This window comes from Trachemys scripta, chromosome 7 (genome assembly GCF_013100865.1).
Source record: "Trachemys scripta elegans isolate TJP31775 chromosome 7, CAS_Tse_1.0, whole genome shotgun sequence".
NCBI lineage: Eukaryota > Metazoa > Chordata > Testudines > Emydidae > Trachemys > Trachemys scripta.
The window spans coordinates 32215874-32229604 of NC_048304.1; the positions used below are offsets into that span (position 1 = coordinate 32215874).

Sequence of the window (13731 nt, forward strand, 5' to 3'; positions counted from 1 at the left end):
CTTTCTGCAGTGGCCTTGCTATGACAGAGCCCTGCAACCTCCCTGCCCTGGGGTGCATCCCCTGAGGCCTCGCCATCTCCCTGCAATCCTCTTGCAGACAGCCTGCTTCCGGGAAGAGAGGGACGTACTGGTGAAAGGGGACAGCCAGTGGATCACAGCCCTGCACTACGCTTTCCAGGATGAGAAGTACCTGGTAAGTCTCTCCCTTGGGGGGGGCGGGCTCTGCATTGCAAGCGGACCCGTGGTCCCTTGAGCACCATCTCCTTGCTCCCATGGACCAGAGACCCTTGCCTGGAGGAAGAGGCTGCACAGGCCTGGTTTAAATCCTGCTCCGGCTGCATCCAGAGGAAATTTTTAGGCGGTATGCATCTGGTTGCCAGCAGGTGGCGCTGTGGGTGCTGGGCGTTGCCAACAGGATGTGTGGGGGGGGAGCAGGCTGGGCATTGCCAGCAGGTGGCGCTGTGTGAGACAAACTGGGTATTGCCAGCAGGGGGCGCTGCGTGGGTGGCTGGCATTGCTGGATGAACTGCAGGTGCTGGATGTTCCCAGCAAATGGCGCTGTAGGGCTGCATTGCTTGCAGCTGCTGTGAGTTATTTTGCATGTCCTGCAAGGCTCATTGCAGGTGACTGGCGCAGCCTCCAGGGAGGGGATCTCCCCCCACCCATGTCCCCAACTAACGCTGCCCCCTGTCTGCAGTATCTGGTGATGGATTATTACGTGGGTGGGGACCTGCTGACCTTGCTGAGCAAGTTTGAGGACCGGCTGCCTGAGGACATGGCCTGCTTCTACCTGGCCGAGATGGTCCTGGCCATTCATTCCATCCACCAGCTGCAATATGTGCACAGGTACGGCCTGGTTCCCAGACCCCTCTGCTCTAACCCGTCGGACCCCACTCCCCTCATAGAACTGGGATAGAACCCAGGAGTCCTGGCTCACAGCCCTTTGCTGTAGTCATATAGCCCTGTTTACTTATCAGGGGCTGGTCCCTCTCTGCCTTCTCCCCTCTCTCCCCAAAGGGACATCAAGCCAGATAATATCCTGATCGACATGAATGGGCACATCCGCTTGGCCGACTTTGGCTCCTGTCTTCGACTGCGACCAGATGGGACGGTGAGAGGCACAAGCTGCCGCAGGAACTGAGTGTGTGCTGCCTGCAGAGCAGGAACCCCCACAGACCCAGGCCTGGGTCAGCCCCTACAGCCTATTGCCCAGGACTCCGGTCAGTCTAGGGTTACAGTTCCTAGGCAATGGGGATCCTGGCCCTTCCCTTGTGGAGATGGAGGTGGATTGACCAGCTCCTGTCTACTCCGGGATGTGGATCCCATGGGATGGGGGCTATCATGGCCACACACGGAGATAGACACCCTGTCTCCCCTCCTGGCCAGGTGGAATCTGCGGTGGCAGTGGGGACCCCTGACTACATCTCCCCTGAGATCCTGCAGGCCATGGAGGACGGAAAGGGGAAGTACGGCCCCGAGTGCGACTGGTGGTCCCTGGGCGTCTGCATGTACGAGCTGCTCTTCGGGGAGACACCCTTCTATGCCGAGTCCCTGGTGGAGACCTATGGCAAGATCATGAACCATGAGGTGAGCCTGGCAGGGCAGGGTGCCCTGGCCAGGCCTCCCTGAGCTCGCTGAGGGGGCCTTGGAACAGGGGATGTATGGTGCAGGCTTTGCTGCAAAGGGGTGGATGCTTAGGAGAGTCTGAGAGGAGGTAGGCTGGTGAGGGAGTTGGGGGAATCTGTGGGTAGATGGGGAGGGATGGATGAGGAATGGGGATGAATAGATGGGTAGATTAATATGGGTTGATATCTGGATGGATGGATGGATGGATGAATACAGATGGATGGAAGAATATGGGTGGATGGATGGGTAAGTGAAGATGGATAGATGAATGTGGGTAGGTGGATGGATGGATGGATAGATAGATGAAAATGGATGGATGGATAGATTAATATGGTAAGGTGGATGGATGAATGGGGCATGTTGATGGATAGATGGGTAGATAGGTAGATGGATGAATATGGGTAGATAGATGGATGGATGAAGATGGATAGATGGGGATGGATGGATGGATGGATAGGTAGATGAAGATGGATGGATGGATAGATGGATGCATAGATTAATATGGTAAGGTGGATGGATGGGGCATTGTGATGGATAGATGAATATGGGTATATAGGTGGATGGATGGATGAAGATGGATAGATGAAATGGGTGGATGGGGATGGGTGGGATGTGGTTGGGGATGGATAGATGAATATGGGTGGATAGGTAGGTAGATGGATGGATGGGGAATGGGGATGGATGGATAGGTAGATGAATATGAGCAGATAGGTGGATGGATGGGGATGGAGTTGGGGATGGTTGGGCAGATGGATAGATAGATGAACATGGATGGCTGGGTGAATGGATGGGTATATGGATGGGGATAGGTAGATGGGAAGGGAGGGATGAAGGAAAGGAGGAATGGAAGGGTAGATGGGGGGGTGAGTAGATGGAGTGGAGAGAAAGAGAGGGATGTTGCATTAATGGAATGGAGGAAGGATGGGTACATGGGGATGAAAGGGGATGTATTGTGATAACTAGGTGGGTAGAGGGGGATAAATATGAATACATCTGCATGTTCTTGAATAAATTGTGCATACAGGAGACTGATTTGTGTGGCCATTTCAATCAATTGTGTGTGTATTCATGTTAATTTGCATACATTGGGATCATTTGGCATGTGTGCTGATAGCTCTGTCCAGAGGTGCAGATAATGCGATGGGTAAAGGGGCATCAAGCTAGGAAGCCAGCAAGGAACTCCAGCCTGACTCCCCCCATCAGTCCCTCTGCACTGAGCCCCTTTGCCTTGTACCCCGCTCTAGAACCACCTGCAGTTCCCCACGGACATCACGGATGTGTCGGAGCCAGCCAAGGACCTGATCCGGGGGCTGCTGTGCCACCAGGAGCTGCGACTGGGCCAGAACGGCATTGAGGACTTCAAGCGGCACCCCTTCTTTGAGAGCATCAACTGGGACAACATCCGAGCCAGCACCCCCCCATACGTGCCCGAGGTCAACAGCCCTGCAGACACCTCCAACTTTGACGTGGACGATGACACGCTCAAGGAGTTGGTGAGTGTGGCGCTAAGGGGCGCTGTGCTGCAGGGTGGGGTGGCGGGGCTTGGTAGGGGGCACTCTGCTCTCGCAGTCAGTGCTGGCCCCAGTGCTATGCTATGGGGTGCTGTGCTGCTGACAGGATCTACTTTCCTCTGAGTCTGTAGAACTGAGGTACAAAGGTTCATTGAGGTTCCTCAGACTCTGAGTAAACAGCCCCCGCATCCCGCTCCAGGAGTGGGGGTGTATCCGTGCTGGCTGCCATGATCTCTTTGTGATGTGTGTTGTCCCCTCTCTCATCTCCCAGGAGACGCTGCCCCCTGTTTCTCACAGTGCGTTCACTGGCCACCATCTCCCCTTTGTGGGGTTCACCTTCACCTCCGGCTGGTGAGTACAAGCCCCTAGCAGGGACACCCATCCCCTTCCACAGCTGTTCCCCTGGGGGCCAGAGCGACCAGCGTTGTTATCACTTCAATGCGCATTCATGATCCCCTCTCCCTGGATCAAACCAATGGGCCCATCCAGCCCAGCATGCCCCCCTCTGGGCTGCCCCAGGTCAGACCCATGGGCCCCGCTCCTGCTGCTCCAGGTCAGACCCATGGGCCCCCCTCCCTGCTGCCCCAGGTCAGACCCATGGGATCCCCTCCCTGCTGCACTGAGCCCATTCAGCCTGGTATTCCCTCATGGGCCACATGTGAACTTGGTGCCCTCTGGCCAGGATTGAACTCATCACCTTGAGATCTAGAGACATGAGACTCTAGAGGTCAGGCTGAAGGACCACCCAGTCTGGGGATGCCGAGGCGTCTGCCACTTGGTGTAGCCACCCGGGGGAGACAAAGAGCCACATCCTGAGCTAAGCTGACCACGCAGGATGCTCACGCACGCCGCCCCCTCCCCCCCGTGTCCCGCAGCCCCATCTCCGAGCAGAAGCCCCCGTCCCCTTCCACATCCCCTGCCGTGGCCCAGCTGGAGAAGAAGATCCGGAACCTGGAGCGGGAGAAGCTGGAGCTGGCCCGGAAACTTCAAGGTAAGGCAGGTGGTGCTCCGAGGGTTAAATCCTAAAGATCTGCCCTGTTTAGCAGCTTAGATGCCTCCTCTTGCACCCTTATCCCTGTGGTCTCCACACACCTGCTCATGGATGTATCTGCATCGTCCCCATCTGGCAGAGGAAGTGACAATGAGTCTGGGAACAGAACCAGGGTGGAGCCCTGCCTGCCAACCTCCTGCTCTAACCCCCAACCCTCCCAGAGCTAGGGATAGACCTCAGGAGTCCTGACTCCCAGTCCCCTGCTCCACTACACCCCTCTCCCCTCCCAGAGCTGGGGAGAGAACCCAGCAACTGTTTACGAGGGATGCCCCGGGAGGGAGCTTGCGGCCATCCCTCTCCTTCCTGCTCAGTCCCTTTCACACAGTTTTGGGGGCTGACCCATTTTGCTTCCACCTGGCATTTCCCCATGCAGACATGCTGCCCAGATTCCCACCCCGAGTTTCCAAAGCCCCGGCCAAGAACTCAGAAATTGGGAGCTTGAAGAGAGAAATAGAGATGTTGTGTAGAAAGTTGACAAGTACTCATGCCTGGGGGCATTGATCTGATCTGGGATCTGATCTGGAGTAGTGGGGTGGTGAGAGGGGAAACTGGACTGGATGGGCCCATGGGTCTGATCAGAGGTAAGGAATCCCAGTAAATTCCCTGGTCTCTCACTCATGCTCAGAGAACCAATCGGAAGCCGAAGACACAATAAAACAGCGGCTGAAGGGGGAGGCGTCTGGGCAGGTGAAAATCCTGGAGAAGCAACTGAAATCGCTCAGACAGGAGAGGGACGAGGCCCGTAAGGTGAGACACTCCCAGGAGTTCTGCTACTGCCCCTTCCACCTGTACAGAATAACTGGGATCCTTCACCCGGCACTGAGATACAGCCACCTCTGGGGTGGGGCAGAGGAGCTGTTCATACAGAGAGCCCTCTTCTGGTGCTGAGATGCAGCTGCCTCTGGGGTGGAGTGCGAGGGCTGTTCATACAGGGATCCCTCACCTGGTGCTGAGATGCAGCTGCCTCTGGGGTGGAGCACAGCAGCTGTCTTTAACGGTGATTGTACCCCCACAGGAACTGTTGGAGGCCCAGGACAGGCTGAAGGCCCAGGGCCAGGAGCTGCAGGAGCTCCTGACCAGGCAGAAGCAAACAGCAGAGGAACTGCGCTGCACTGAGGCCAAGTGCGGGGACCTACAGGCCCAGCTACTCCGGCATGTGCGCCAGCTGCGGGAACGTCAGGAGGAGACTGAGGCAGCTGCCCGGCGTGTGGATGGCCTGCGCAAGGAGCTGGCACGGGTGGAGAGTGGGCGCAAGGAGGTAACTGGGCAGTGCCCGCCCCTTCCTGGCTGCACCAAGCATGGGACGCCTCCTAGTGAGGAACTTGCATGCACGCATCACCAGGCCATGTCCCTCCCTACTGTGTGCATAAGATGCCCCCTGGTGGTTGCTCTGCAGCTTTGCAATTGTGCAGCACCAGCCTCAGCTTCCCAGTGCTACGGGTGGGACTTCACCTGGTGGCTTCTTGCACCCATACATCATACAGCACCAACTCACCCCCCCACACGCCCTCTGCTGGCAGCCCGTCAGTTGTGCAGGATACTGAGCCACATGCCTCTTGTGCTGAATGCACAGTGCCCCCTGCTGGCCAGCGCTGCCTGCATTCCCCAGCTGGCAGCTGGGGGACAGGGCAGGGGTTAAATCCCAGTTATCTGGCAATCAGTGACAGCTGAGCATAGTTAAGATGGGTGCCTTTAAGAATAGGCAGGGTGGGGCTGCAAGGCAGAGCTGTGCTGGAATAGGAGGCTACTGGGGCTGGACTGTGGGTTTGGTTAGGGGTGCACCTGAAAAATAAAAATAACCCCTCCCATCAAAAGGACTTTGCTGCTAAGTGTCCCCCAGTAATCCTGGTCCCCCCCCCCCCCGTGCTGTCTCTGAGGCTCTCTGGGTGGCTTGGAGGATGGGGGAGCAGAATCCAGCCCCCTTGTGAGTTGTCTTTGGTCAGGAGGGGCTGGCACCTCTGGGGGGTGACCCCAAACAGAGAGGGGGTGTGCCAGGGTTAGAAGAGGGTCCCTGCTGCCTTTGAACCTGACTCCTGTGTGCGTCCCTGGGGCAGGGGTACTGGCGAGGAGTGTTTGGCCTCCTCTCCTTGTCCTGGGTTGAGCCCCTTCTACTGGGACTGTTGTCTCTGGGCCCTGTCCTCCCATCTCTTGCCTGAGGCTGGGTACTTAGTCCTGGTTCTGCTGTGCCCTGCAAGCCCACATCACCAGGGGCTGGGAGTGGGCTGGGATCCATACCCCACCCTTCAACCGGGCCCCTCACACCCTGGGGCCGGTCAGAGCCAGGGGCCCCAGAGGGGAATGGCCCCATGTCTCATTCCTCCTCCCACGGGGCTGACTACCAGGGAAGGGCCCAGGTCTCCCAGTGCCCTTGCCTCAGGCCTGCGGTTCTCCCAGCCCTGGGACTGTGGGGGTGCTGGAGGCTGATGGCCCCCCACCCCCACAGCTGGAGTCTCGGATCAAAGGTCTCTCCAGCGAGGTGTCCAAGCAGCAGAAGCTGAAGGAGAGAAGTGAGCTGCAGGCGAGGAAGCTGAGGCAGGAGCTGGAAGGGCTGAAGGTGAGGAGGAAGGGGGCTGGATACGTGGGGAGTAATGGACTAGTGCCCCTTGCACAGGTAGGCAGTCAGAGAGTGCAGCCTCCAGAGCATCCCTCCCCTGCCCAGCAAGGTCAGTGAGAGCACACGGGCCCCTTGACTGGTCAGTGGGAACCCCTGGGAGGGTGATTGGTGAGCGCACGAGAGCCCCTTGCCCGGTCAGTGGGAGTCCCTGGGGGAGTGTTTGGCGGGTGCACGAGGGCCCCTTGCTCAGTCAGTGTGGCCCCTGGGGGGAGGGGGTTAGTGAGTGCATGAGGGTCCTTTGCCCAGTCAGCAGGATCCCGGGAGGGGGAGGGGGGGTTGGTGAGCGCATGAGGGCCCCTTGCCTGGTCAGAGGGATCCTTGGGTGTCGGTTGGTGAGAACACAAGGGCCCCTTGCCCGGTCAGCGGGGCCTCTGGGAGTTAGTTGGTGAGGGCACGAGGGCCCCTTGCCAGGTCAGCGGGCCTTTGGGGGTCAGTTGGTGAGTGCGCGAGGGCCCCTTGCTGGGTCAATAGGAGGTCCCTGCGGGGAGCATTAGGGCCCCTTTCAGGATTAGGCATCAGCACTCCTCTTTGAACAGTTAGTGATATACTGCATAAGTGCCCCCCATGGTAATGGGCAAGTGGGCGCCTGTGGCTGAACTCTCCTGCCCCCTGCAGGCGAAGCATGGCACAGCCTCTCTGGACCTTGCCGGCCCCAACCACACCAAGGACCCTACATTCCTGCGAGGGGACCTGCAGCCCAGGGGGGGGCGGAGGAGCCTGCGTGAGCCACTGCAGCAGAGGGAGAGCCAGCAGGGGGTGCTGCAGGGTGAGCTTGCCCCACTGCAGGGAAAACTGGAGAAAGCCAGGAAGGAGAGGTGAGTGGTGATTTGAACCCAGAACTCTCTCCTGGGCTCAGATCCCCATTGGTCAGGGGCAGGGAGGGGAATTATGTTTTTTCTGGTGGGGGGGGGGTGAAGAAGGAAGGTGGATTTTCCTGTGAGAAAATTTCTTTTTTTATTTGGAGACATTTTTTCCACAAGAAAATGTTTGGAGTTTTTCTTCGTTTTCCTATTTCCTTTTTCCTCCCTCTTCTCTCATCCTCTTTGATTTCATTTCTCCACTTCTGCCACAGACCTGGACACCCCATTTTTTCCAATAATCATTTATTTATGCATCCTAGGAATTTTTTCCCTTTTCCCTGTTCCGTCGCGTTTCAGGAATTTGGGGAGTTTCCAATAGCGAGAGTGACCGAATGAAGGAGGAGGGGGAAGAACCATTTATTCAATTCAATTTAATGGTTAAAAGGAGGGGAAAGGGTAAAATTTGTTAATTTGAAGAAAATTTTCAAAAAAAAATCCACATTTTTTAACCCAGATAAATGGCCATTTTTAACAGGGGAGGAGTTTGGAAAGAAATGTCCTTCAGACATAGTTGCTGTTGTGTGGCCGAGCAGTTACAGCCCCAGACTGGGTTCTGTTCTCGGCTATGCCACTGGCCTGTTGGGTGACCTGGAGCAAGTCAGTGTCTCTCTGTGTGCCTCAGTTTCCCCATCTATAAAATGGGGATTATGCTATCGACCAGATTTTTCAAGCAGTAGCTCTCAACCTTTCCAGACTCCTGTATCCCTTTCAAGAGTCTGATTTGTCTTGCATATCCCCAAATTTCTCCTCACTTAAAAACTACTTGCTTATAAAATCAGACGTAAAAATACAAATGTGTCCCAGCACGCTATTACTGAGAAATTGCTCACTCTCTCATTTGTACCATATCATTCTAAAATAATTCCATTGGAATATTAATATTGTCGTTACATTTTAGTGTATGGTATATGGAGCAGTATAAACAAGTCATTGTCTGTATGAAATTTTAGTTTGTACCGACTTTGCTAGTGCTTTTTGTGTAGCCTGTTGTAAAACTAGGCAGATATCTAGATGAGTTGCTGTACCCCCTGGAAAACCTCTGCGTCCCCCTGGTTGAGCAGCACTGTTGTAAAACACTTTGAGAGCTACAGGTGGAAAGTGTTGGATAAAAGCTAGGGATTAATATCATTATTCCTGTTAGTCGTGGCTCTAATGTTCTTTTCCAACCCCTGGGCTCTAGTGTAAGGGAACACAAGGAGCTGAAAGACCAGAACGAACGGGAGAGGACTTTGCTGCAGGAAGAGAACAGTAAATTCGCCCAGGAACAGGAGAGGGTAAGAGGAACTTGAATCTCTCCATTTCTCCACGGTGGGCTTGAGTTGGATCTTTCAGAATTAATGGGGCTCAGCCTCTTGCAATCTGGTTGCTGCTGGGTTGCATGGCTGATGTGCTGCGGGCTGTACTACTGGCTGCTGTCACTGGGTAGCTGCAGGGGCTGCATCCCTGCAAGGTGCAGTACTGCCTGATGCCACAGGGGGCGTCTCCTGATGGGAGAGAGCTGTGGTCTGCCTGCTGCAGTCGGAGGGATTGCACGTGGGTTGCAGGTAGCAGAGGGAGGGGTCCTGGAGCAGGGAATGCAGGCTGCGGTGGGGCTATTGGATCTTAGCCCCCAGAGCAGGGCCGGCTCTAGGCACCAGCTTACCAAGCAGGTGCTTGGGGCGGCCACACCAGAGAAGGGCGGCACGTCTGGCTCTTCGGCAATTCGGCAGTGGGTCCCTCACTCCAGCTCGGAGCGCAGGACCTCCTGCCGAAGTGCCACAGATCGTGATCGTGGCTTTTTTGTTTGTTTGTTTTTTGTTTTGGGTGGGGGGTGGCCGCTTGGGGCGGCAAAAACCCTGGAGCCGGCCCTGCCCCAGAGGCAGAGTACATGGTCGCTGGAATCCCTGCAGCATGCGGGAGGAGGCACAGAGCCCTACCCCATGCCCTAGCTGGTACCTGAGGGCCGGTCTGTCTCATCTCATTGGCCAGCAGAGCAAGCTCTGCCCTGCGCTTGGAGCTGTACATGAGCAGCTGTTTGCAATGGTGCGCCACAGCTTGAATTGGCCCTGAAAAGCCCAGGAACGATTCTGCATGGAGCACCCTCTACTGGCAATTTAAATAGCTGTTGTATGTAGACAGAGCTCTCCCACGTACAGCACACTCTCAAGATGCTCCTTAGCTGGCTATATACAGATCTCTCCCATGTGTTGTAGCCGACCACTAGCTCTGCTGTAGTTAAGGCTGAAAAGCTCTTTCTGTTTAAAGGTCAACTCTATCAGGTGCTGTAAAATTCACATGCTTAATTGAATTGCCTTGAAATTTGGTTTGTCTCATGGGGGCACAGGGTGGGGTTAGTGATCCAAATTTGGGGGCATTCAAACAAGGTTCCTGAGATACAGCCCCCCAATCCCCCAGCATTTCTTAACGTTGACACTTTTCCACCAACTTTGATTGTGCAGATCTGGGGCTCAAACTGTGGGTCTGATCATCTCAAACACTTGCCATTTATCCCTGCTAGTGCATGGCATTGGCACCCACTGCTTTTTGGGGGAAGCAATATTGAAAATGTTCTTTGGAAAAGAGTTAAGCTGTCTGACTAGACGCGTGCTCTGAATGCACTGCAACGTATGTGTGCAGAGAGAATAGCCAAGAGGGTTTCGAGTCATTCACTATTCACGTGACCCTGGATGGACAAGGGGACATGCTGTGGGTACTGAACCTGAGCATACACCTAGGCAATGTGCATTTAAAACCTGCTCTGTGGAGAAGTCAGAGAAAGATTTGCCGCCTCCATCCAAGGAAGGGTAGCGAGCCGAGGTTATTTGGGGAAATGGAATCTGAGAACAGCAGATAATTAGGAAAATGCATGTGCCTTAATTCTGGATGTCCTGGTTTCCAGAGGTTTGAGTTTTGCTAAATTCGATGTTCCAGAACAGCAAGAGATCAGCCGTAACTCTGCATTAGCCAAGTTTTTGGCCAGTGACTAGAGCACACTCGGGACACTCCGCGAACAAGCTAGCTACATGTGGACAGACCTAGCTCTCATGGCACCCGGAGTTAAAAGAATAGGAGGGATTTGAGGGGAGGGGGGAGGTAGAGCTGGCTGAACTTTTTCCACCAAAACTTTTTTTCAGTGAAAAATGCAGACTCAGGCAGATGGAAACATTTTGTGAATTTGGGTCAACTTCAGCCAATGGTTTTGGCTGAAATCGAACAAATCAAAAGCTCCAAAACTTGGAACATGTTGACTTGTTGATGTGAAATGAATTCTTATGTGAAATTACCTTTAATTTTATTTAAAATAACATTTCAAGGGGGGAGAGGGACTTGAAAATGACACATTTCAATTGACCTGAAACAAAACTTTTTTGACTTTTTGAGTCGTCGAAAATTCCAAAAAAACTTGGTTTTTGGTCGACTTGCTACAAAGTTTTTCCTGATATTTTGGAACTGCGAGGGGATGAAAGCCCATTCTCCACCCAGCTCTAACTGCAGGGTCCTTCCTCCCAAGGTCCCTGCGGCATTGTCTTCCTCTCGTAGGGTGACTAGATGTCCCGATTTTATAGGGACAGTCCCGATTTTTGGGTCTTTTTCTTATATAGGCTCCTATTACCCCCCACCCCGTCCCGATTTTTCACATTTGCTGTCTGGTCACCTTACCTGTTCGCAGCTCCTAGGCCAGGTGGAGAAGCTAAATACAACCAACAGGCAGCTGGAGCAGGAGCTGCGCTCACTGGAGGACCGGAGAGAAACAGTTACTAACTGGGAGGCCCAGATCTCTGACATTCTGAAGTGGTATGAGCCCCCCATGCCGAGCCGGGTGGTCCAGGGATTAGAGCCCCAAGTAGGGCTCACTGTGTGGTGGGATGAGAGCACACAAGGGTTATCCTGCTCTTAGAATGAGACAGCATCCCATTGTACCAGGGAACAACAGTATAGCCTGGGAGTCAGGACTCTAGGTTCTGTTCCTGGCTCTGGGAGGAGAGTGGGGTCTAGTGGTTAGAGTAGGGGGCTGGGCTGGGAGTCAGGACTCCTGGGTTCTATCCCTGGCTCGGGAGGGGAGAGAGGTCTAGTTGTTTGAACAGGGTGGGCTGGGAAACAGAACTCCTGGGTTCTATTTCCAGCTGTGTTGCTGGCTGTGTGACTTGCCCCAGATCACTTACCCCTCTCATCTGGTTGACATGAATGTGTTGGGCTGGGGGCTCCTTTCCCTGGGATTGGGAAATAGGTTGCAGGGGCAGATGCTGCTGCCACCTTGGTCCCACTTGGGTTGGTCTAGCTGGCTCCTGGCAGGGCTTTCTCCTGACTCTCTCTCCCACTCCCCCAGGGTCAGTGACGAGAAGGAGTCCAGGGGCTATCTCCAGGCTCTGGCCACCCGGATGACCGAGGAACTGGAATCCCTGAAACACATCAGCACAAAAACCTCAGGCGCCAGAAGCCCGGTACAAGCTCAGCGGGGTTGCATGGGGCTGGATTGGAGCCAGCATGTATCTGGTGGGGCTGGATTGCAGCCCCATATCCCATTCCCCACCCCTCTGAGCCAGCCAGTACCCTGCCCTGGTGCTGGGATTGGAGCTGGCACCCCCTAGAGGGAAGGCCGGGGGTCCCATTCCCTCTGATCCAGCTAGCCCTGGGGTTTCCCTGCTCCTAGCTCAGCCCTTCCTGTCTCTGAATGTGAAGGACAATCACTGGAAGGCCAGGCGCCTGCAGAAGATGGAGGCCTCGGCCAAGCTGGAGCTGCAGTCAGCGCTGGAAGCCGAGCTCCGGGCCAAGCAGGGTGTCCAGGAGGAGCTGACTGAGATGAAGGGTGCACACCTGGCCACCGAGCGGTGAGGCGGGTGGGGAGCTGATACTTGTTAGCCGGGGGAGGGGTGGGAGTCCCATGCCTTGGGACACTTGCCAGACAGCTGGGGGACTGTCGGTGGCTGAAATGGGACTAAAACCAGGAGTCCTGGCTCCCAGGCCCCTCCTGCTCTAACCACTAGATGCCATTGCTGTCCCAGAGCTGGGACTAGAACCCAGGAGACCTGGCTCCCAGGGCCCCTGCTCTAAGCACCAGATTCCAGTCCCCCCCAGAGCTGGGGATAGGACAGAGGAGCCCACAGCCCCCTGCTACAATGGCTAGACAATGCTGCTGCTTCAGCAGTTTTCACCCCCTGAGATGTTCATCAGGGTAAAATCTGTCTGGGGAGAGGCTGGCGCCTCTGCCATCCGCTGCGTGGGCACAGCATTGTGCTGCCCTGGCCTCGTGGCATCTTTGGAGCAATAAAGACAAGGGTTTCCCTTGTTGTTGGGATATTTTGACAAGGAAATTGCAAGAGGCTGAGGCGCAGAACCAGGCCCTGCAGCTGGAGCTGGAGAAGCTGAAGGAGGAGCTGAAGGTCAGGTCTGTGGAAGGTAAGGCCCTGGAGTTTCCAGCCTGGCTGAGTACACATGCAGGATGGCTGCTGTGTGGTTACTGCTCTAGCCTGAGATTGAGGGGCCTTGGGGGGGGATCCCTCAAACGAGATCAGGGACACCCCACCGTGCCACGGGCTGCATGGACCCTCCGATTTAGATCAGGGGGGCTGTCCTTGGTGCTGCTCAGGTCCACCCTTGAACGAGGTCAGAGGCTTGCCCGTTGTGCCAGACATTGCATGGGCCTCCCTGACCAAGACTGGGGGACCCAGTTGTGCCAGGCGCTACACAGACCATGACCGAGATCAGGGGGGCCATGATGTCCCGGGCACAGAACAGACCCTTGGTAAGAGAGTCCCTGCCCCCAAGAGCTCCAGGCCTAAACAAAGGGTGGGAGGGGCAGCAGAGGGGCAGAGAGGAGAAGGGACTCTCCTGAGGTTGCTGGCAGAGCCAGAAATAGAAGCCATGTGTCCTGTGCCCTCCTCACTAGCTCCACTCGCAGCTTGGGCAAGTCACAGAGTTACTCTGACTTCTGCTTTCCCATCTGTAAAGTGGAGAGAAGCCATCTTTTGTCTGGCCAGGCTGTCAGCTCTGGGGGACTGAGACTTGCTGTGTGTGCAACAACTGGCGGGGGGCATTGTGGTGGGCACTTGGCTCAACTGGGGTGGGGGAGGCCTGTGTGGGGGCCCACCC

General features: G+C 55.4%; 1 protein-coding gene across 1 annotated transcript in view; it reads left to right on the forward strand.

Moving 5' to 3' along the window:
* Positions 1–13731, forward strand: part of CDC42BPG (CDC42 binding protein kinase gamma) — a 59325-nt gene that overhangs the window by 24755 nt on the left and 20839 nt on the right. The window contains exons 4-19 of the mRNA XM_034777430.1: positions 98–193; positions 698–846; positions 1018–1111; positions 1387–1587; positions 2871–3119; positions 3409–3488; positions 4013–4128; positions 4814–4935; positions 5204–5446; positions 6632–6742; positions 7418–7617; positions 8843–8936; positions 11312–11436; positions 11969–12083; positions 12322–12470; positions 12950–13038. Coding sequence (XP_034633321.1) covers positions 98–193; positions 698–846; positions 1018–1111; positions 1387–1587; positions 2871–3119; positions 3409–3488; positions 4013–4128; positions 4814–4935; positions 5204–5446; positions 6632–6742; positions 7418–7617; positions 8843–8936; positions 11312–11436; positions 11969–12083; positions 12322–12470; positions 12950–13038 — 2233 coding nt within the window. The remainder of the gene's footprint in view (positions 1–97; positions 194–697; positions 847–1017; positions 1112–1386; positions 1588–2870; positions 3120–3408; positions 3489–4012; positions 4129–4813; positions 4936–5203; positions 5447–6631; positions 6743–7417; positions 7618–8842; positions 8937–11311; positions 11437–11968; positions 12084–12321; positions 12471–12949; positions 13039–13731) is intronic.